Here is a 21,975-nt window from a genome sequence, read left to right as displayed (position 1 = left end):
CTCGTCGACCTTCAATGTTACCTTTTGTGATTAGGTGCAATAGCTCGTACTTGCTTCCTCTAAGCACATGCCTCAGATAGGACACCTTCCAGACCTTGATATCAGTCAGCAACTGTCTCTTTGCTTTTGCTCTTTGGAGCACATTTGCGTTGCTGACCATATCGGTCCATGGAATAAGAACATTCTGCGATGTAAAGATGAATAACTCTAATCGGTTCATAGTGCTGATATTGAGGGTCCATGATTAAACTCCGTATAAAGGTATTGACATAACACGCTGACTATAGATCTTTCTATTATTACCATATCGTAGTCGTACAGGAGAAAGTGACCAACTGACAATACATAAAATGTTCAGGAGGGGCCATTTAAGTCACCTTTGCTTGGGAAAAAAATAAAAATCAATGTATTTAGTCATTTTTGACTAGTCAATTTATTATACTTCCACGTTTAAAATCCTTTGGGATTTTTTCAGGGCAACATTAAGCTAGCAAGATATCAAATAGTTAATGATCACGTTTTTGTAAAAAAATGCACTTAGTCACTTTCTCCTGTATGACTACGAAATGTATCTTCGGCTGTAGATTATGTTCAAGATTATATGATTAAAATTTCGGCTATTTAATTCGTATCAAGGAAACAAAGAGGATTTGAAATAAAAATAAAAAAATTGTTTAAATTTTAATTTGTTTATTTTTATATTTAATTGACACTTATTGGCAGTACGATGTTACTTCTGGTGGGGTTTGTGGTCATCAGCAGGTCTGGTTTCAATCCACTTCTTGAGACTGTCTTTGCTCCTCACCTTCTCAGTAAGAGCGGCCAGTTTGGGATACGGCTTCAGGAAGTCGGTCTTGTTAAGATATGCTGGCAGGACTTCGATCATTGAAGTCAAGTAAATATGCACCCAGGTAACCTGCAAATAAAATCATTAAATCAATAATGAAAAACAATTTTCATTTACACATTTAAAAAACTACTTGCACTCCTTACAAAAGCTAACTGTAAATGTGAAATTTATTGAGCAAATACGCAAAAATTAAACAGTTTATTGAAATTAATAATTATTTTCATGGCAAAATAGAAATAATAATTTGTGTGCAAAGACAGATAGGTGTGATGATCTTTTCTCTCTGCCAGCAAGATGATAAGTTAGTTAAAAATTAATATAAACCTTTAAAAGGAACAAAACGATAATGACAAAAAATCCTCCCCCCTATTGTCCATCTTACCACTATTAAAAAAACATACATCTCTTATCCCCTCTTCATCCTTCAACGTCCCAAGAAAACAACTCTAAAATTCAGACTTAGCTTCACATACGGTGTTTGAAAATGATACGGAATGCATAGAAACACGTGTCACATTAGATTTTAAGAAAAAGTGGTATTTACCAACTGACATTTCAATTAATAGTTTACAGTATATCAGATAACAGTAACGAAATGAGTTGCAATTGGGATAGTAATTTACACTAAAATTAAGGTTTAAACATGATGAGGGTAGGATATACGGAGTAGCGATCGTCTTAATGTTTTTGTAAGGAAATTTCGTTCCGAGGTCAAAGCTTAACTGGATTTATGAATACGGATTTAAACAATAGACGTTATTTCACGTCTGTAGGGAAGGATATGTATGAATATAACGAACGTGTTTATAACGAAGAAAAATATGTTTCTTTATTATATTTATGTACATACCTTAGATCCATATAAACAACCATCGGTTGCCGCCTTTTCAGCATTCTTGAAATACAAATCTAAACCATCGTTCATTTCTTTCTCGGATTCTGGTGTCTTTAGTGTCATATGTGACTTCATTTCTAAAAAAAACAATTTGAAACCAATAAGCATTAATAAATAAATATATAGATATATATATATATATGTATATATATATATATATATATATATATATATATATATATATATATATATATATATATATATATATATACATATATATATATATATATATATATATATATATATATATATATATATATATATATATATATATATATATATATATATATATATATATATATATATATATATATATATATATATATATATATATATATATATATATATATGCTCTTATATACAATACAAATAATTTATTATAATATCACAGTGATTTTGTATTTTTTTTTATCAATATTATATTTATTTATAAGAATGTTTAATTCTTCAAATTTTCAAAAATGATTGATTTGAATTCAGATATGGATATAATCAATTAACGCAGTAAAGCAATCTGATAACACAAAAATCAAATAGATCATCTAAAATCTAAATGATTAAAAAATACATTTCAAGTGTTTTGTTTTTCATTTCAAATGGTTTATCTCTTACATAAATTTATATTATAATAATTTTATGAAACAGATTTTTACTTGGCAAACTTGAATTTTTAATTTTTAATTAATGTTTTATTTAGTAAATACCACAATTTCTTAAAATCTGCTGTGACACGTGTTTCGATGCATTCCCCATCATTTAACCGGAAACCGTACCATAAACAATAGTGGTAGTTACTAAGTAAAAAATTAATTAAAAATGGATAGATTTCACCACAAAGCGACTGCCAAATCAATTAATGAAAAAATGGATTTTAAATTTAAATTTAAAAAAAATATATTTGGCAGTCACTTTATGGTAGTATAAATCCATTTCTCATTTAAATTTCTCTTGGTTAATATCACCATTTCTTAATATCTATTGTGACACGTGTTTTGATGCATTCTGCATCATTTTTAAATAGCGTATAGTGTAAATTTTAGAAATGTGTCCTTGGTACGTTAAACAACTGTTTGAAAATGATGCAAAACGCATGGAACATGCGTAATAGATTTTAATAAATAGTGATATTTACCAAGTGATTTTAAAGTTATATTTAAATACGGCTTACTATCGCGGAAGTCCGAAAGATCGTCTACGAGAGCATCCTGAAGGGCTTCTGTGAAGGCATCATTGGCAATCAAGCCGAACCTCTTGCCCAGAAATCGGCAGATAGCCACGGACTGGTTTAGCTTCTTCCCGTCGACTTCCAGGCAGGGAAGCTTTTGGTTTGGATAAGCTGAGAACACATCATATATATGTTAGTCCAACATAACCATAAAAAACGACGGAAAGATTTCACATATCGAATTTCATATATCGCTCACTCATTTTAAGAACGTCATAAATAAAAAAAACTTGATTTTTTAGGAGAACGTTTTTAAAGTTTAAAATTCAACACAATGTATTATAAATAAATATCAAGCCATTTATGGAACTTGTTATTGTGCAACAGATCTTTTTACGTAAAACCTGGTTGTTTTTTCTCCTTTTGAGAAATATTTAGTAAGTAAAAAAATATATATTAAGCAATACCTTTTCTTCAAAATGCAAAAACAACACTTTTTGCCCTGTAGCGGGTAAATATTATGTTAAAAATATGCCTCTTTTGCTGGGATATAGTATATTTTTGGGCATTCCGAAAACATGCACAACTAAAAATTGACGATTTTTGATTTATGACGTTCTCGCAAGGAGTGTGCGATATACGTTTAATAAGACGAAAAAAACATGAGCAAAGAATAAAGATATAAAATATTTAAAGAAATATTACAAAAAATGGTTGAAGAGCCATTCGTAATCGTATAATCTTATTATTTTATAAAATCGCCGACCTTTCAGTGCTTTTGTATTAAAAGTCAGTCAAATAACCAGGTACTGTATGCATTTATTCTTCGAAAGTATTTTTAGAAATTTGGAAATAAAGTAATATCAATTTTCAAACTATGACAGCAACAACAAAAATAAAATGAAAACCAAAAAAAATATTGACTCATCAGTTTACAAAACGCAATAATCTAAATCGCGTGCATAGAATGTTAAAAACTCTAAATAATTTATAAATAATGGCTTTATGATAATGACGCCATATAATTTATGCTTAATTATTACCTTTTGTTATTAATTTATTTGATCAAGTTAATTTCAAATAATCAAGAAATCATGAGAGCCTTTGCGCTTGCAAAGTTATTACATATATCTTTATAATAGTACGTTGTCAGTCATATTGCTATAAAGCAAAATATAGCTAACCAAATAGCCAAGTATGAAATAGTTAACAAAAATACTAGACGTATTATTTCGTTGGTGCCATTGAAGAAATAAAATAAAAGAATCAGATAAAAAGTCATATACTAACAATGCTTCAACGCTGGCCAATCATCGTGAGAAAGACGAACGTCCTCAAATTCCACATTTGCATATGAAAGGACCATCCTGATGGACTCTGCCAAACCCTTCAGTTTGAAGTACGTTAACTTGTATTTTGAATCGGCCATGATTGCAAATTAATTTGACTTCGTGCCTAAAATGGGAATAAAAATGAGAATTTTTACAAAACATTCCGCAAAAAAATCTTAAAAACGAAATAAATATCAAAGTTATGACAAACATAGTTTTAACTTTGTGGAAAAACATGTTGATTATTTAAAAAAAAATTAACCCTTGTACAATACCACATAATGAGTTTTATTTCATTACACACAACTAGTTTAGAAAACTACAGATGTTTTCACCTGCAGATAAAAACATCTGTGATTTTCGAAACTTTCGTGTAATTTTCGTGAAATTTTCGTGTAATAAAATAAAACTTTTACAAGTGTTTAATTACATAGTTATAGATACACAGGTATTATAATAATGTTTTAAAACCTTGAAGTTGTATTTTTTCTAGAATTGAGCATCCTGCTTCATTAGCCAAACAACACATCCTTTTAAAACCAAATTAACGAAATTCTCAGGCAATCTTATGACCGGATGTCACCAATTTTATAGCGAAACCGTGAGCAAAATAAAATTATTTGGATATCATGAATATGATATTCAAACACGTTTGTATTAAAACGCCATGAAAATTAAAATAAATTTCACAGAATAATTGAAATTATTTACTGATCAATTAGTATGCGCAAAATAAAAAATCATGGATCAAAACAGTCGAATGTCCAGTTTAACAAATGAATGATAAAACATGCTTGATGATAAATTTAAAAAAAATTGACGATTTGTCTCTACCGACAAACACATAAGGTGTGGCTTGGTGACAAATGTCTGCAAAAAATGTCAACAATGTTTAGGTTTTTTTAATGAGTGTATATATGTATGTATTATATATGTGTATACAGAGTTAGCAAATAAATGTTTCAATAAAAAAAGTAAGAAAATGCTGAAAATATATTGATTAATTAAAAAATAAATATATATATTTGTGTCTCCTGAATATTTGACGATATGGATTTTTGATTCTTAACCAGGCACCGAATTTTCCGAGCTCTTAAATAAATAAAAAAGTTGAAATGATTGACATTTTAACGGCAAATGATTTAACAGAGCTTCAATCGATTTTACTAAGCAAGAATAACAAATGTTATTTGAAAATGAAAAATAACTCATTCAAAAACATGTTACACAATCATAATAATATAAATGGCCTTGAACCTGAACTCACTGAATAAGTGACACTGAAACGACGTCAACCTGCCACTGACTGCTCTGACAAACTGATTATCGAGTTATTTCGTGCGTTATTATATACCACCGAAATAGCTTAACAAGTCAAGCCAGGGGTGCACAACATTTAGGCAACGTATTTTTAAGAAATAAAATCATAAAGTTATTCATTATCACTAACGTCCTTTTTAATAATTTAATTAATTTGCTAGACATTTCGTTCGCCCCTTTCAAGAACATCATAAATCAAAAAACTTGATTTTTCAGGAGAACGCTTTTAAAGTTTAAAAATATAATACAATATATCAAAAATAAATATCAAGAGACTTATTGAACTTTTTACTGTGCATCGACTGCGAAACTGACATCGCGGACCCGCCAAGTGCAAAATAAATTTAAAAAATATTTATTTTCAATTGGTCTGGGTAAATGTGATGTATTTTTCATATTTACCTTGCCTATCCTTACTATTCTACCTACAGAGAGAAGCTTCTAAAAGTAAAGGCTTTGCGGGTTATTCCTTAAAATATTTTTTGTTATCAATTTGAAATAATAACTACGCCACAAACGTTAGACCATACGCTCCAGCTCTCTTTTCGCTTTCTCTCTATTTGACATCATTCTTCTCTTTCGTGTAACGAAATGTGCCATATAAAAGTGACACATCCTTGAAGTTCCACTTAAAAAAACTACAAAAAATATTTCTTTAAAGGTTGAGCTTCTGCGACGACAGTGATAATCAAGATTCTTGATTACCAGTCGTGTGATGTACGTGAGTGCGAGTTGAAAAATTGCACAACATTAACTCAGGACTAGCATGTTTATCTACCTATGAATGTTGTATAGAGTGTTTTTTTAGGGGTATATAAATAATTGATGGTGGCACCTGCCGCGTGGCATGTTGCGCCATTTTGTTGAAACCACAGCTCTGTCACATCTATGACAATCAACTGAGGTACAAAGAAGTCAGTAATCGTGGTTCTGTAGCGCTCTTCATTGACAGTAACATTCTGACCTGCATCGTAATTTAAAAAATATGGGCCAATGATTCCAGATGCCCATAAAGCACACCGAAATTTTGTGTTGAAAAAGAGGATCAAGCTGATTATTGTTTTCGGCGCATTCACCGAACCTACGATGCGTAATAATGGTCATTCAGTCTATTCATGGTGAAATGGCAAAACGTACTGACTACAAATCAACTGCCAACTGCCGAATTGACAGGGTATGGAAACCAAACCTCTATAAAAAAACACCCTATATAAAAGTTCATGGTGTATGTAGGATATAGGCAGCAGTAGGAACGCTTTGAGGAAAAATTACTGAAGATTGTATGAGTAGAACACGTGAATCATCATCATATGAAATACGTTATTCTGTATTCCCTATTCACCGTGACTGGGCACATTTCTAAATGTTTGTTCTAGAACTTATCATATATTTACCTGTTTGATATACGTATGTATGTATATGCATTACATATTAGATATTTCACAGTCAAACGAGAACGTTATCAAACTTACGATTGATAATAACTAATGATGGACAGGCGCCGTGGCGTAGTTGGGTAGACGCTCGACTGCGAAACTGACATCGCGGATTCGATTCGCGGACCCGCCAAGTGCAAAATTAATTCAAGAAAGATTTAATTTCAATTGGTCTGGGTATTTGCAAATGCATTTTTCATATTTACCTTCACTATCTTTACTATTCTACATGCAGACAAGCATCTAAAATAGAAGCTTTGCGGGTTATTCCTTTAAAAAAATATATAAAATAATCATTCATTGATTTGGCACTTTGTAGTAAAACCTATCCCTTTTCAATTAAATTTTACTAAGTAAATACCACTATTTCTTAAAATCTACTGTGCATTCCGCATCATTTTTAAATACCGTATGGTTTTTGATATCCTTCTCCTTCCTGCGAAATCTATTTTTTTATACCATACTTTTTTTTTAAATCTCTGAATGTTTTTTAATAGTTATTATAAAATAAATGTGGAGTTGTTTAATTGGCTTTATTTGTATTAATGAAACAATTTTTTCTTAATGTAATGTAATGTTTATTATTGTTAATGTAACTATTGTTTATTATATGCTTTTTTTTAATGTAAAGCTGTACAATTCCCGAACAAATAAAATAAAATGTCGCGACTTCCATTTCGACTGCATTCAGTCTTTCATCCTTCTTTTACCAACTCCGTGTTTCACTTCCATACAATAGTTGAAACCAGGACTCCGTTGTGTACTGCCAGTTTAGTTTTTGCTGATAGGTTTTTATTTGTTAAAACTGATTTCAGTGCACCATTCACACTGTTCCCAGTACAGAACTATTGGGTAATTTAAAAACGATTTATTTGGCTTTTATGACAATGAGAATCATTATAATAATGTTAGAATATAAAATTTTCATTTCACTTCATGCATGTAGTATTAAATAAACATAATAGTTAAATATCTCATAATTATTTCGACACCATGGGAATTGAATTCGGGACCTCCAGCACAGTAGCTAAACGCGCCAACAACTACGCTGTGGATGGAGGCGGACTATCAAGATAAGACCTAGCATTTTGTTTAAAAATTATATTTGAGCCATATTTTTTCTTCCAGAACAACCCTTCGCCCAGCTGCCAGTACTGGACACCGGAGACGCCTTCCTCCTCACCCAGTCCTCTGCCATCGCTAGGTACCTCGGGAAGACCTTCGGCCTGATGCCTGACGACGACGTCAAGTGTGCCCAGCTGGACGCCCTGGTGGCTCACATGATGGACTTGCACCAAAGTAAGATTAAATCAATACAGATATAAATAAATTTATCAAAAAATTGTGTCAGACAAAATGTAAACTTTGGCGAATTTGAGACAAAGGACCAATTTTATACATATTAGTGACGTGTACACACGTCATAATATTATATTTCCTAATTTCACGATACTTTTAAACACTATTTTATGTACATTAAAAGCATTGTTAACTTTGTGGTGTGGTAATATAATACCCTCCTTATCATTCATCGTTCACTTTGTGTACGATGAATGATAAGGAGAGTGTTGAATTACACTTTCTTTTATACATTATTTGAGAACATACACATTAAGTTTCACTTGATTTGACACATTCCCATGGCTAATGAACAGATTAATTTCCACATGTGCATTATTCTTTACAAATGAATGAGAAGGTTGCATAGTGTATAAAGTGATCACTAAACTTGCCAATGCCATGTCGTATATTTCATAAACAAGACAAATAAAAATATATATCCTCCAAAGTTTTTATTATTTAAAAAAAGATTTATATTTGTGTTTTTTTCAATTATTTACAAAAATACTTCAATTTGATACTTATTTCTGTGTGCCTAAGCGGTTTATTATTAAAAATAAGTATCAAATTGTAGAGTGGGTTATAATCGAGACTCTGACTCAAGAGTCCGCAACACTAACCAAAGGACCACAACCCGAAACGAATTAAATACGGAGTACCTACTAAAAAAAAAGACTTAAAATTTTTTTGAGCCTTTTCATTTAATTATATTATGCACTTAGATCCATGATTTTGGTAATCGAAGAATTTAAAAATCAATAAGTAACTCACAAAATGTTGATATTTCGTCACTAAAAACTTAACTTTAAACCACAAGTGTTTGCCCCATCGGTTTCGAGTCAAACAAGTACCATTTCTCTATTAGGATAACCACTACACACCAAAAACATTATATTATACACCACATCATAGGAGTATCTGGTGTGGTGTTGGTTGACTTAGGTATACCTAAAAACCGGTATACTAAAATTTTGGTAAGTGGTTTTTAAACATACTAATAAAACTAACATTTTCAAGATACCATAATACCTACATATATTCTATTTCGATGATAATATGGAAGTTTGGGTTACAGGGTTTTGTCGTGTCATCTGATGTTTTAAGTGATCACTTTATACACGTACAACTTTCACCATTTTACACGTGATTGACCACCACGCTACTCAAGTTTTTGGAACACCTTGATATATTGATCAATCTCAGGATAGTACATATGAGCTCACAATATTCATCTATGTTGGATTGAGAATGCTTTTATTTAGCAGAGACCCTTTATTTGGATGTGTTTAAGATCCGAGCCACGGAGTGGAAAAATCCTAGATTTGTGAACAAGTATTTGGACACAAGTATTAACTAGCATTTTCAAGATATCTCAAAACATATTCTATTGAGATGAAAATATGGAAGTCTGCGTATTTACAGGGCTTTCTCTTGTCATCTGCTAGTTTAAATGATCGCTTTATACACTGTGTAGCTTTCCCATTCTATCCACGATCGACTAACAAAACATATATAATTTAAACATGATAAAAATCGTTTGCAGAGCTTTACCAGATTACCCAAACTGGTGGATCAACCGACAACTTTGAACACAGCACCCTCGCTTTCTACCTCAATAAGTTCAACATGATCGCTGAGGAAGGTTTCTTCTATGGACCAATGGTATGTAATGCAAAACTCACTTCGTTGTCTTAAACCAATGCTAAGTGGCGTTTAAAAATGTAATAAACTTTGCTATTATTTGAAAAACTTTGAAAAAGTCTCCTAAATATTGAAAAACTCGTCGATGACACATGACGGAGAGCAAGGACTCCCGACTCATTAAAAAATTGATACAATGATTAAAGAAAACCCTTCGTTTTTTACCACTTGAGTTTTATTATAGACTACATGTTTCAGAAGTTAAACTTCCATAATTCAGGTCTGTATAATAACTAAAATATAAAATATAAAATTGTTCTATAAATAAGGAGAGGGGAAAGTAAGGGGAAGGGGTTAGTCAAGGAACGGAGTTTGAAAACAAAGGAAAAATTGAAAGCAATGGCGTAGATTTTTGAAACAATATATTATTTAATAAATTATTATTAGAATTCAGGTTTTTTTGTATTTCTAAATTTTCAAGATAATTCATAATTTGGCCTTTATATGGAACAAGGTGTAATAATTTTAATTTATGAGAGTGAAATGAGTGATTAGTATCTATTATATGATTTGCAAATTCCGAAAAATAATTGCTAACAAGAACAACAATTTTCCCCTCTCCTTATTTATAGAACAATTTTATATTTTATATTTTAGTTATTATACAGACCTGAATGATGGAAGTTTAACTTCTGAAACATGTAGTCTATAATAAAACTCAAGTGGTAAAAAACGAAGTGTTTTCTTTAATCATTGTAACATGTCTTACCACAAAGTTAATGCCGAAACAATAATTAAATTAAAAAATTGATACATTTTTATTTAATTGTTTCTTGATGAGTAGGTTAAATAAAATCAATGGCACCTAAATCAAATGCCTACAATCTTATATTTAATTGTGAAAAACAATTTAATTTTTTGTATTCTAGCCAACATGGGCCGACGCGTACTTTGCTGGGTTCATCGACACCATGGAGACCAGGATGAAGAAGGAAGTTCTTGACAACTACCCCAACCTGAACAACATCAAGATGACCATCAACTCCAGGCCCTCCATCCAGAACTACTTGGAGAAGCGCCCATTCTGCGACCAGTGAAGATACCATTTCATCACGATTGAGTCAAATACATAATGTTATTTTGAATTGATTAAAATAAATTCAACTTAAAATGCCTTTTTATTTTTTTGAATGATAAAAAAGTTCAGTCATCCAAAAGGTAAAAACCAATTTTCGATCATCATTGCCACATATAGGCATTTCTGGTAGAACTTTGGGTTCATTGATTCCACTCACTTCAGGTAAGTACTTTAAAATTTTTACATAGGACAACGCTTTAGAACCTATCTGTAAGAAAACCTGTTTTTTTTTAAAAATTATTTACCAAACCATAAAACGCAAATAAAAAATAACGTTAATATAACACTTTAAAAGTAAAAGTTTATTAAATATTCAATATTTTATTATGAAATGGCAAAGCAGTAACTTTTTATTTAGACATGGTTGAAATAACTTATTTTTTTATTGATTGATTCGGAGTTCCCTATTTGTTGATCAATTTGAAAAATTAAATTTATTTTGTGATAAATTTAAATGATTGTTTGTTAATGCTTTTGTCTTTTAATAATTAGTGTCATTTACACATATGTGCCACTAGTTGTTCCCTAACCATATAATTGAAAGCAATCTCACGTACAATATTAAAGACTTTAACAACTTTAGAAAGTAGGTAACTTTAAACAATTTTAACATTTTCTTTCCTTTTAACTGGAACACATTGCTTATTAAATATTAAAATAAATACTGCGTCCATATTTTAAGCATTCCTCTAGAATGTATAGAATGAAAAAAATATTTTTAATGATTATCACTTATCAGCCACACGAAAGATATTTTGTGAAAATCAGGAATAAAGTCACCAATATAAATCAACTATTATATTTGCCTACAACATTTTGAGTGTGTCCAAATACTTGTTCACAAAATCTGAATTATCTCCAATCAGAGGAGTTATTTCCAAATTATTTTTAACATCTCATCAAAGATGAAGAAGAATATGGAAGTCTGGGTATGTAATCCAGGATTCGGACCTCACATACTAATAAAAGAGTTTCTGCTGAATAAAAGCTTCTTTTCATCTCACCAATAGATGTCTCTAGTGAAGTTTTAGTGATTCAGAACAATGTTTCAAAATTGGTTCACATAAATATATATATATATATATATATATATATATATATATATATATATATATATATATATATATATATATATATATATATATATATATATATATATATTTATATATTTATATATATATATATATATATAAATATATATATATATATATATATATATATATATATATATATATATATTTATATATATATATATATATATATATATATATATATATATATATATATATATATATATATATATATATATATATATATATATATATATATATATATATATATATATATATATATATATATATATATATATATATATATATATATATATATATATATATATATATATATATATATATATATATATATATATATATATATATATAGAACTTCCAAGAATTTGAGAAGTGTGTTTGTCAATAATGTGTAGAATTGGTGAATGTTACACGTGTGTAAAGTGATCACTTAAACCAGCCTATGACGGTCGTCAGCCCCGTAAATGCCCCAACTCCCATTTTCTTCTTCATCTTTGATGAGGGGTTAAAAATAATGTTATATTTGCCAGTGTGTGGCGTAGGAATATCCATAAAAAAAAACGCTATAGGTGAGGGAGCGATGGTTTTCACGTCTCATTCCCACTCTCCTTCGGTATATGGGAACACAAGGAATAGAATCCCGTCTCATGACAATTGCTGATTGGACGAGGTCTTTTCGCCGATTTTGTGAGCATCTTCCGATGTTATTTTATGTTTTAAGATTTTAAATTCGGAAAAAATAATCACTTTTCACATAAAGTGTGATGAAACTGAGTGATCAAATAAATAATTTGAACAAGTCAAAAGTACGATTTGCATTTATTATTAACCTTGCTTATTATGTACAAGGTTTGTATGTAGATCATTAAGTGGATTTTTACTTCCTTTAACTAATTTTTATTTAGATAATCTAGAAAAATTGAAATAAGTAAAGCAATCAATAGACTTACTCATAATAAATAACCAAATAAATTTAACTTTGAGTCCACTTTCGAAAATATTCCCACTGTGATTCATTTGTCGTCTTTATCTTTTTCATTTTGTTTTTTTTTTTTATTTTTACACAAATGTAAAATCGTAATAATTCAATTTTAATTTTAATGACCTAATGATGGAATAATTTTCCAATAAAATGTCACAAATAATTGTTTAAAAAAAGTGGTATTACACAAAGTAAGCAATGGATGGTAAGTAGATTGTTTTATTACGATAACACAAAGTTATCAATGCTTTTTAAATACAAAATAAATTTTTATTAATTTATTTCAAGCTGTGTTGGGAACAGGGGGTATAATCTAAGCTGGGCCAATCAGAACTTCTCAGCGTTTGCTCATTGCTGGGAGAAAACCACGTCAAACTCATCAGGAGAAGGTGGACTGTTGACTGTCGTCAACAGATCTTTCGTTCCACTAGAAGAGAGTTCAGTATTTTGTGTCCTAGCTTGGTTTATGTCCTTTACTATTTTTGTACTATGGTATTAATTTTCCTTCAATATCATAATGTGTCTTGTGTTTTCGAAGAAAAAATCGTATAAGAAAAAAAAACAAACAGTGCATTGCTATGTATCCATTTTATATTACGGTTATTATTAATTATTTAAATTAAACAGTCTAGGTAACCCAAACATCAGGTTTTGGTCTATTTGCTATGTATTTCTGGAGACTCTCCTTGCTTCTAACATTTTCCACGAGGGCACAGAGGTTTGGGTATGGCCGAAGAATGTCACCAGACATGGAATCCACCAAATCTATAAATCCTGCGAAGTAAATGTCCACCCAAGTTACCTGTGGGAAAAAATATAATTACTTCATGATACATCTATATAGAATTTTCCTTAAAAATGTATTAAAAGCAAAGAGAGTAATAAAGTTTTCTAAGAGTAATAAAGTGGATTCTCGTTAACTAGGTACTTTCATTTACACACATGGCGTCAAACATTATTTATTTTTTGTATATTTTAAAAGCATTGTTAATTTTGTGGTATGGTAATATAACACTCTCCTTATCAATCATCGTTCACTTTGTATTGATTAAAATGGTATTACACAAAGTGAACGATGAATGTTCGATTCATTCTGTATCAAACTGTCTAAAAAAATACAATGATGACGAAATCTTGATAGATATTTTACAATAATTATGTTTATATTGTCCAATGTAAAACAGTTTTTTAGAATAAAAAAAATAAGTTTTTCAAATCTTGAATACGTCTCAATCTTTTAGCGCAAATGCTGGATTTAACCCTCGAGGGGTTGTAATTTTTTTTGGGGTTTTAACAATGTTGTGATATATATTAAAGTCTTGGGAAAAATGCAGTGGTTACGAGCTGTCACTGGTTAGTATAGTAACTAATTTAAACACTGTTCAGCATTTCACCCGAAAGAGAACATATATGCTACTAATTTTCTGAAATATTCTATCAAACCATATTATTTGGGGTCTTTTTGTAAGCGAGTAAACTTTTTGACGCCATCTGTGAAATTTTTCATAAAGCAATTAGATCTATGTATGTAAAACCCCTTTCCATTAGTAAGGTGCGATTCTTAACTGAATAAAATAACAAAAAAGGCAGAAAAATCCTTTTTGCAATTTTCATGCTATAGAACTGTGAATGTGATTACTATGCACAGTAATCACTTTAATTAGTCAATGATAGGTGGTAAATAAATGTTTCTACAGGTTTTTTTTTGTTTCTGTTGAGATATCAATTCATATACTTGATATATTTTAACACTGTAAGCTGTTTTTAAGCACTTAAGATATTTTTGAGTAAATCCGCATATTCTTTGTTTTCCGTGATTTGGAGATCGAAAAACTAACACGGAAATACTTAGAAGTTAAAAGTGATTTAAATGTGGATTGATTAGAAAAATTGGCCTATTTATAACCTTAGATCCATAGAAACATCCTTCCGAAGCAATTTCTTCAAATCTAGACATGACGAATTTAACAGCTTCTTCCCTGTCCTTCAGAGCTGTTGGAGTATTCAGTCTCCAGGATTCTCGTAAAACTAAAAAAAGCACAAACAAGAATATACATATGTATGTACATATATTGAAGGTATCCTAACTGAGAACAATCATCTATCTATTTTTTATACGAAGGAAAATGGAAGTCTGAACATTCCAGGGCCGCAAACCTGTCAATAAGCTGGCTACAGTGATCACTTTATATATTTCTGTAACTTTTATGATATTGCCCATTGTAGAATGTTCATGATACATTATTTAAAAAAAAATGTTTACTGGTATTTTTACTTTTGTTCGATTCCTTTCGTTTATTAGTTCAAAATTTTTAAACATTTGTGTTGTATAAAGCTTTTTTCAATTCGATAAAGCTGAGATACATTCTGAATTAAGTAATATATTTTTTAGCAGTATAAGTGAGGATGGTAAATGTAATAATATTTATTATAACCAAAGAATGCCTTTGAAAAAATGCGCATTTAAACTATGATACGCAACAAAGCTATCTATCCAAAAACATATTTTTTTCACGATTCTAATTATGTTACTAAAAATAAATATATGCAGTTCTCGTTTTCATTGAAAATTATCTGTTTTTAAAAATAAAGAAAAAACAAAGAGCATGGGTTGGGAAAACGACGACACAATCATCGTCTTTGTGGTTTTCTCCTTCTCGCCCTATATTGAGACTTGTATAACTGAAAGAGACAGTTAGTTCCTTCTACAAAAAGGGCGCATATGTATTGGTGCTGATTGTATGAAGTTTTGTGAATAAAATACTACGAATGCTTCGTCACGGGATGCATAGCGCCAGAAAATATCATTTTGTAGGCAATTTTAAATTCCCATAACTAAGTTGTTTTGTTTTAGTTGCATTAAGCGTCTCCTATTGTAAACGCTAGTTTTCTTCATTACTTTTTGTAATACTGGATTTTCTTTTGATAATAAGAGATATAAAATGAGATATAAAAACTTGATAAATTGTTCAGTACACACTTACTTCCATATATGTCTTTAAGATTGTCAATTAAAGCTTCTAAAAGAGCTTCTTTGAAGGGATCGTCTGAGACCAATCCGAACCTTTTCCCCAGGTACCTTGCAATAGCTGTGGATTGGTTTAGAATTTTTCCATCTACTTCAAGTACCGGTAATTGATGATATGGAAATGCTGAAAACATAATTATTTAAGTTTAGAAGTTAGTTTAAAACAAAGTGGAGGTAGGTGCCTCTACGATAAATGACTTTTGATCCAATTTTTCATATCTTATGTAATATTCTAAGTAAACAGAATTTTTCATAAAAAAATCATGTACAAATTTCGTATGTTTCAGAAATAACAGAATTCAACATATTAATGAATGATATTTTTTTTTTTGACATCTTGTATTAAAAGTTTGGGTATTTACAGGGCTTATGATCTGTCATTGGCTGGTTAAGTGATCACAATGCACACGTGCAACATTCACCATTCTACGTATCATTGAAACTACTAAAATTTTCGGGACTCCTAGATATGTTTTTATTTATTTTTCATTTTAGATGACAGAGAAATATTTATGTTTTTATTATTTACAAAAAAACTTCAATTTCATACTTTTTCTGTCTACCTGAGCGGCTCATTTTGAAAAGTAGGTATCTAATTGTAGTAGAGTGGGTTCGAACCCAGAAACTCTGACTCAAGAGTCTGCGACTATAACCACGGGACCACAACCCGACTGATCAATCTCATTACACAATACATTTGAGTCCACAGCAGTCATCTATGTTAGATTGACAAAAATTTTAATGTGGCAGAGATCCTTTTATTTGTATGCAAGGTGTCAAGATAATATAATAGGCCACTCACTTTTCTTGACAGCAAGCCACTCGTGTTGGCATATCCGCACATCTTCAAACTCAACTCCGGCGTATGCAAAAATGTAGCGAATTGACTCCGCCCAACCCTTCATACTGAAGTACGTCAACTTAAATTTTGATTTATTATTCGCCATTTTCTCTCCTTTAAGATCTAAGGACGATAATAAAATCGGTATGAGAAAATAAACAAGTGATTTTGATAATAATGCTGGTAGTATGTAATAAAAATAATCCTACCAGTGATTAAAAAAAGTTAAAAAAGTTTAAATTCACTTCTCTTATTCAATTACCAATATCATATATGTATTTAAAAAAAATATATTAAAACCATTGTGTATATTTTCTTACATCGAACGACATTTAAACATATTATATATCCAACGAAAATGCTTTAATTTCATTAATTGATTTGGCAGTCACTTTGTGGTAAAATCTATCCATTTTTAAGTTATGTTTTACTTGGTATATACTACTTTTTCTTAAAATCTATTGTGAAACATATTTCGATACATTTCGCATCATATAATCATGCATGGAAACTAGTGTCATCATAAAAATATGAGAGATAGTGATATTTACCAAGGAAAACTTCAATTTATAATGAAAATTATTTAATATTTTTTACTATCGCTTCACCATTATATATGAAACAATTGAATCACTATTACATTGGTGATGTAGTGCCTTATACACCATTGAGTGCGGATATGGGTTATAAGATGTGAATATAAATATTAGAAAAAAACAACCAAAAAAAGTAACTTTATTCAGTAACGTTTTAAATTGGGAAACCACAATGTTAGTAGTTCAAAATATTAAGATTTCAACATGAATATAAAACACTTGTGTAAGAGCAATTTTATTTTTATTAATACATACACACGACTAGTTTCGAGAACTATAGATGTTCTTCTTCATCAACAGGTGAAAATACAAACTGTACTTAATAAATACTACACAAGTGTTTTATTTTTACATTGAAATAATCATGTCAAATTTAAGTCAGATCACATTAAAATTACTTGACTTATAGAACAAAATGATGATTTAAATGTAAAAATAATACAATTGTAAAGTGTTTGTAAAGTTCAGTTTGTATTTTTATCTGTTGATTAGAACATCTAAAGTTCTAACTAGTCTCGAAAATAATCATGTCAAATTTAAGTCAGATCACATTAAAATTACTTGACTTATAGAACAAAATGATGATTTAAATGTAAAAATAATCAAATTGTTAAGTGTTTGTAAAGTACAGTTTGTATTTTTATCTGTTGATTAGAACACCTAAAGTTCTAACTAGTCTCGAAAATAATCATGTCAAATTTAAGTCAGATCACATCAAAATTACTTGACTTATAGAACAAAATGATGATTTAAATGTAAAAATAATACAATTGTAAAGTGTTTGTAAAGTTCAGTTTGTATTTTTATCTGTTGATTAGAACACCTAAAGTTCTAACTAGTCTCGAAAATAATCATGTCAAATTTAAGTCAGATCACATCAAAATTACTTGACTTATAGAACAAAATGATGATTTAAATGTAAAAATAATACAATTGTAAAGTGTTTGTAAAGTTCAGTTTGTATTTTTATCTGTTGATTAGAACACCTAAAGTTCTAACTAGTCTCGAAAATAATCATGTCAAATTTAAGTCAGATCACATCAAAATTAATTGACTTATAGAACAAAATGATGATTTAAATGTAAAAATAATACAATTGTAAAGTGTTTGTAAAGTTCAGTTTGTATTTTTATCTGTTGATTAGAACATATGTAGTTCTCGAAACTAGTCGTGTTTACATTAATAAACCCATAAGTAGTCTCTTACACAGGTATTTTTTTTTGTATTATTATTTTAATTTGAGCCATTTAACCACATTGCGATTTCTTATTTTACGAGTATAAGTTATTATTATTTCATTGAGTTTTTATGTGTTTTCTTTTTCTTATGTTTATAAATAACACTTCTCTTAAAGCATACTCGTATCCGAAAAATTAAAAACATTTATTTTTCAATTGACATTATTAATTTATAAAACTTACAATAAAATAAAATAAATGTTAAAATAAAACAATATGGTAACTTACCAATTTAGTAAATGAATATTATTTTTAATATTTCAAGCCAGATCAACATCAGCATGAAGGATTGTTTCGTACATACGTGATATACTACTATTTTTCCGCCACGAAATTTTCTAAGTGAATTAAATACAGATATTAATGCTATCTCTAACGATATTATTCCATTAATTGATTATATTATAACATCTGTAGATAAGTTTTGCAGAGATAAAAAAGGTAATAAAGAACGCTTAAATCAATACTCATAAAATTATAATTAAGATAGTAAATAATATTATCTATTTTCCTAATGTACTAGATAGTACAATTTTCAATATAGTGGGGCTATCCTCAATCTTTTCCATCGTTAAATTAAATTAAAATTTTATATGTTATTCGGCATTCACTTTGTGGTAAGACATGACGAAATTTTAAAAGAAAAACTTATTTTTTACCAGCTGAGTTAATTTTATTATAACGACTAATTTCGGAAGCTCTGCTTCCATCTTCAGGTGTAAATATTAACTGTGTTAAAAAACAAGTGTTAATCATTTCAAAAATTCAATTTATTTCAATAAAAAAATAAAATTTAGATTTTTTTATTGAATTTAAACTATAAATTGGTTTCTTGAACGTTTTTTGCAGATACTTTGTGACTTGTGACACATTTTATAAAACTTAATAAAATAAAACTAAAACATTATTTTTAACCACTTTTGTTTTTTGTTCATTTCATCAAATGATTTCGGCAGAAACCTTGTCATCTTCAGGAATGGATATGTACTAAACTTGAAACAGTGAGAAATTCTTAGTAAGGTGAATAAGAAAAATAGGAAGCTGTTTGAATTCTTGGATGTAGGGGCGTGTTCTCCATATAAGTGAAAAAGGAGCTAGACGTACTAGAACGCCACACCAATCTGTCTATACGAATTTTTTTCACCTCTTCCACATTCATGCATCACCTCATAAATACCTGACCACTTTCAAAATTTTGGAATACTTAATCATGCCAAGTTTACTCGGTTTCCTCTGCTTCTATTAACAACCGAAATCGCCTCATAAATTTGTTCTCTATTCATTCTTCACTCATTCTATGCACATGTTATAAATTATACTGTTTTGAAAGATAATACTCAAATTATATTTCAATACCATTCACGTAGGTACAATATATATTGGTTTGTATAAAACAGTTATTGGTCCTACCGATAAGCATACAGTATGCACATATACACTCATATATGTTTATATAACGTACTCTTTCATTTTGCCCATTGACGTTTTTGTGTTAAATGGAGTAAAGAGGCATCACTATGAACAAAGTTGTCGAGTGTATTTTTTCAACAATATCATTTAAGGTTCCAAACAAAGTAAATAATTAGAATATACAAAAGTAAAGAGGTATCATCCAGAAACAAAGTTGTAGAAATGTATATTTCCAACAATATCATTTAAGGTTTGAACTAGGTCAATAATTAGAATTCAAAAAGTGCAGAGGTATCATTCATAAACAATGTTGAATAAATGTATATTTCCAACAATGTCATTTATGGTTTCAAACAAGATCAATAATTAGAATATAAAAAGTACAGAGGTATCATTCATGAACAATGTTGTAGAAATGTATATTGCCAACAATAAAATTCAAGGTTCAAAGTCAATAACTAGAACAAAAAGTATAGCGGTATCATTTATGAACAAAGTTGTAGAAACGTATATTTCCAACGATATCATTTAAGGTTTAAACTGGGTCAATAATTAGAATATAGAAAGTGCAGAGGTATCATCAATAAACAATGTTGAATAAATGTATATTTCCAACAATGTCATTTATGGTTTCAAACACGGTCAATAATTAGAATATAAAAAGTACAGAGGTATCATTCATGAACAATGTTGTAGAAATGTACATTGCCAACAATAAAATTCAAGGTTCAAAGTCAATAACTAGAACAAAAAGTATAGCGGTATCATTTATGAACAAAGTTGTAGAAATGTATATTTCCAACAATTTCGTTTAAGGTTTCAAACAAGGTCGATAATTAGGAAAAAAGTACGGAGCTATCATTAATGAATAATTTTGTAGAAATGTATATTTCCAAATATATAATCCAAGGTTCAAAGTCAATAACTAGAATAAAAAAAATTTACAGAGGTATTCTTTATGAACAAAGTTGTAGAAATGTATATTTCCAACAATTTCGTTTAAGGTTTCAAACAAGGTCAATAATTATAAAAAAAAGTATAGACGTATCATTTATGAACAAAGTTAATGTTTATTTCCAACAATATCATTTAAGGTTTCAAACACCGTCAATAATTAGAATATGAAATGGATAAATCTCTTCTGTGATTTAATAATACCGTTTGAAAGGGCAGGGTCACCCAAAGTACTAACCTTCCAGGGAAACTATCATTCTACTTAATTTACAGGAAAACATCCCCCTAGGGTGGTCGGCCGGGTATGGGGCGAGTGCCGCCAATTATACAATTTATTTAGAGCGAGTCTAAATAGGATAAATATCTTTCTAAGTATTCGTTTGAATTTGAAATGTTTGAATACGAGATTAATTGAAACACGTCCTGTTATTTGTCTGATTGATTCAAACGGTCATCCCTTGGTGAGTTTTCAAGGAATAATTTGACGTAGTTTTAATTTAAGTAAACTATGCTACATTCTGATAATTGAATATTTTTATGAATAAAGCTATTAAGATCGCCTGATCTTTAAAGAGATTTAAACCGCGTCGATATAAACTTTATAAAATTAAACAACTTTGTTTTAACTACTTTTTTATTAATAAGATTTAACCTACCGGTTTCGACAAAAACCTTGTCATCACCAGGGTGTATTAAATGCTAAATCATTAAAAAACAT

General features: G+C 29.5%; 1 protein-coding gene across 1 annotated transcript; it reads right to left on the bottom strand.

Annotated features, from left to right (window-relative positions):
• Window positions 1–685: 685 nt before the first annotated feature.
• On the bottom strand, window positions 686–19,219 carry LOC148304438 (uncharacterized). The gene is made up of 11 exons (XM_088268302.1): window positions 19,122–19,219; window positions 17,021–17,182; window positions 16,175–16,342; window positions 15,097–15,218; window positions 13,828–13,992; window positions 10,914–10,995; window positions 8,132–8,285; window positions 4,201–4,349; window positions 2,914–3,081; window positions 1,701–1,822; window positions 686–916 (listed from the first exon to the last, which is right to left on the bottom strand). Exons 2-11 carry the CDS (start codon window positions 17,163–17,165, stop codon window positions 731–733), a joined length of 1,461 nt encoding a protein of 486 aa, XP_088124428.1. The 5' UTR covers window positions 17,166–17,182; window positions 19,122–19,219; the 3' UTR covers window positions 686–730.
• Window positions 19,220–21,975: the final 2,756 nt, after the last annotated feature.

This window comes from Brachycentrus maculatus, unplaced genomic scaffold, assembly GCF_059751285.1.
Source record: "Brachycentrus maculatus isolate JH-2025_06_01 unplaced genomic scaffold, ASM5975128v1 h1tg000317l, whole genome shotgun sequence".
Taxonomy (NCBI): Eukaryota; Metazoa; Arthropoda; class Insecta; order Trichoptera; family Brachycentridae; genus Brachycentrus; species Brachycentrus maculatus.
The sequence above is the reverse complement of the archived record's forward strand: the minus strand, read 5'-3'. Positions and strand labels throughout refer to the sequence as shown.

Excerpts from the sequence above, each read along its gene's own strand:
- LOC148304438 (XM_088268302.1), bottom strand. The coding sequence starts at position 17,165 with ATGGCGAATAATAAATCAAAATTTAAGTTGACGTACTTCAGTATGAAG. Across the intron at positions 15,219-16,174 it reads TCTTAAAGACATATATGGAA|TTTTACGAGAATCCTGGAGA; the intron begins GTAAGTGTGTAC and ends TGCTTTTTTTAG. Across the intron at positions 3,082-4,200 it reads TTGGCCAGCGTTGAAGCATT|CTTATCCAAACCAAAAGCTT; the intron begins GTTAGTATATGA and ends ATGTGTTCTCAG.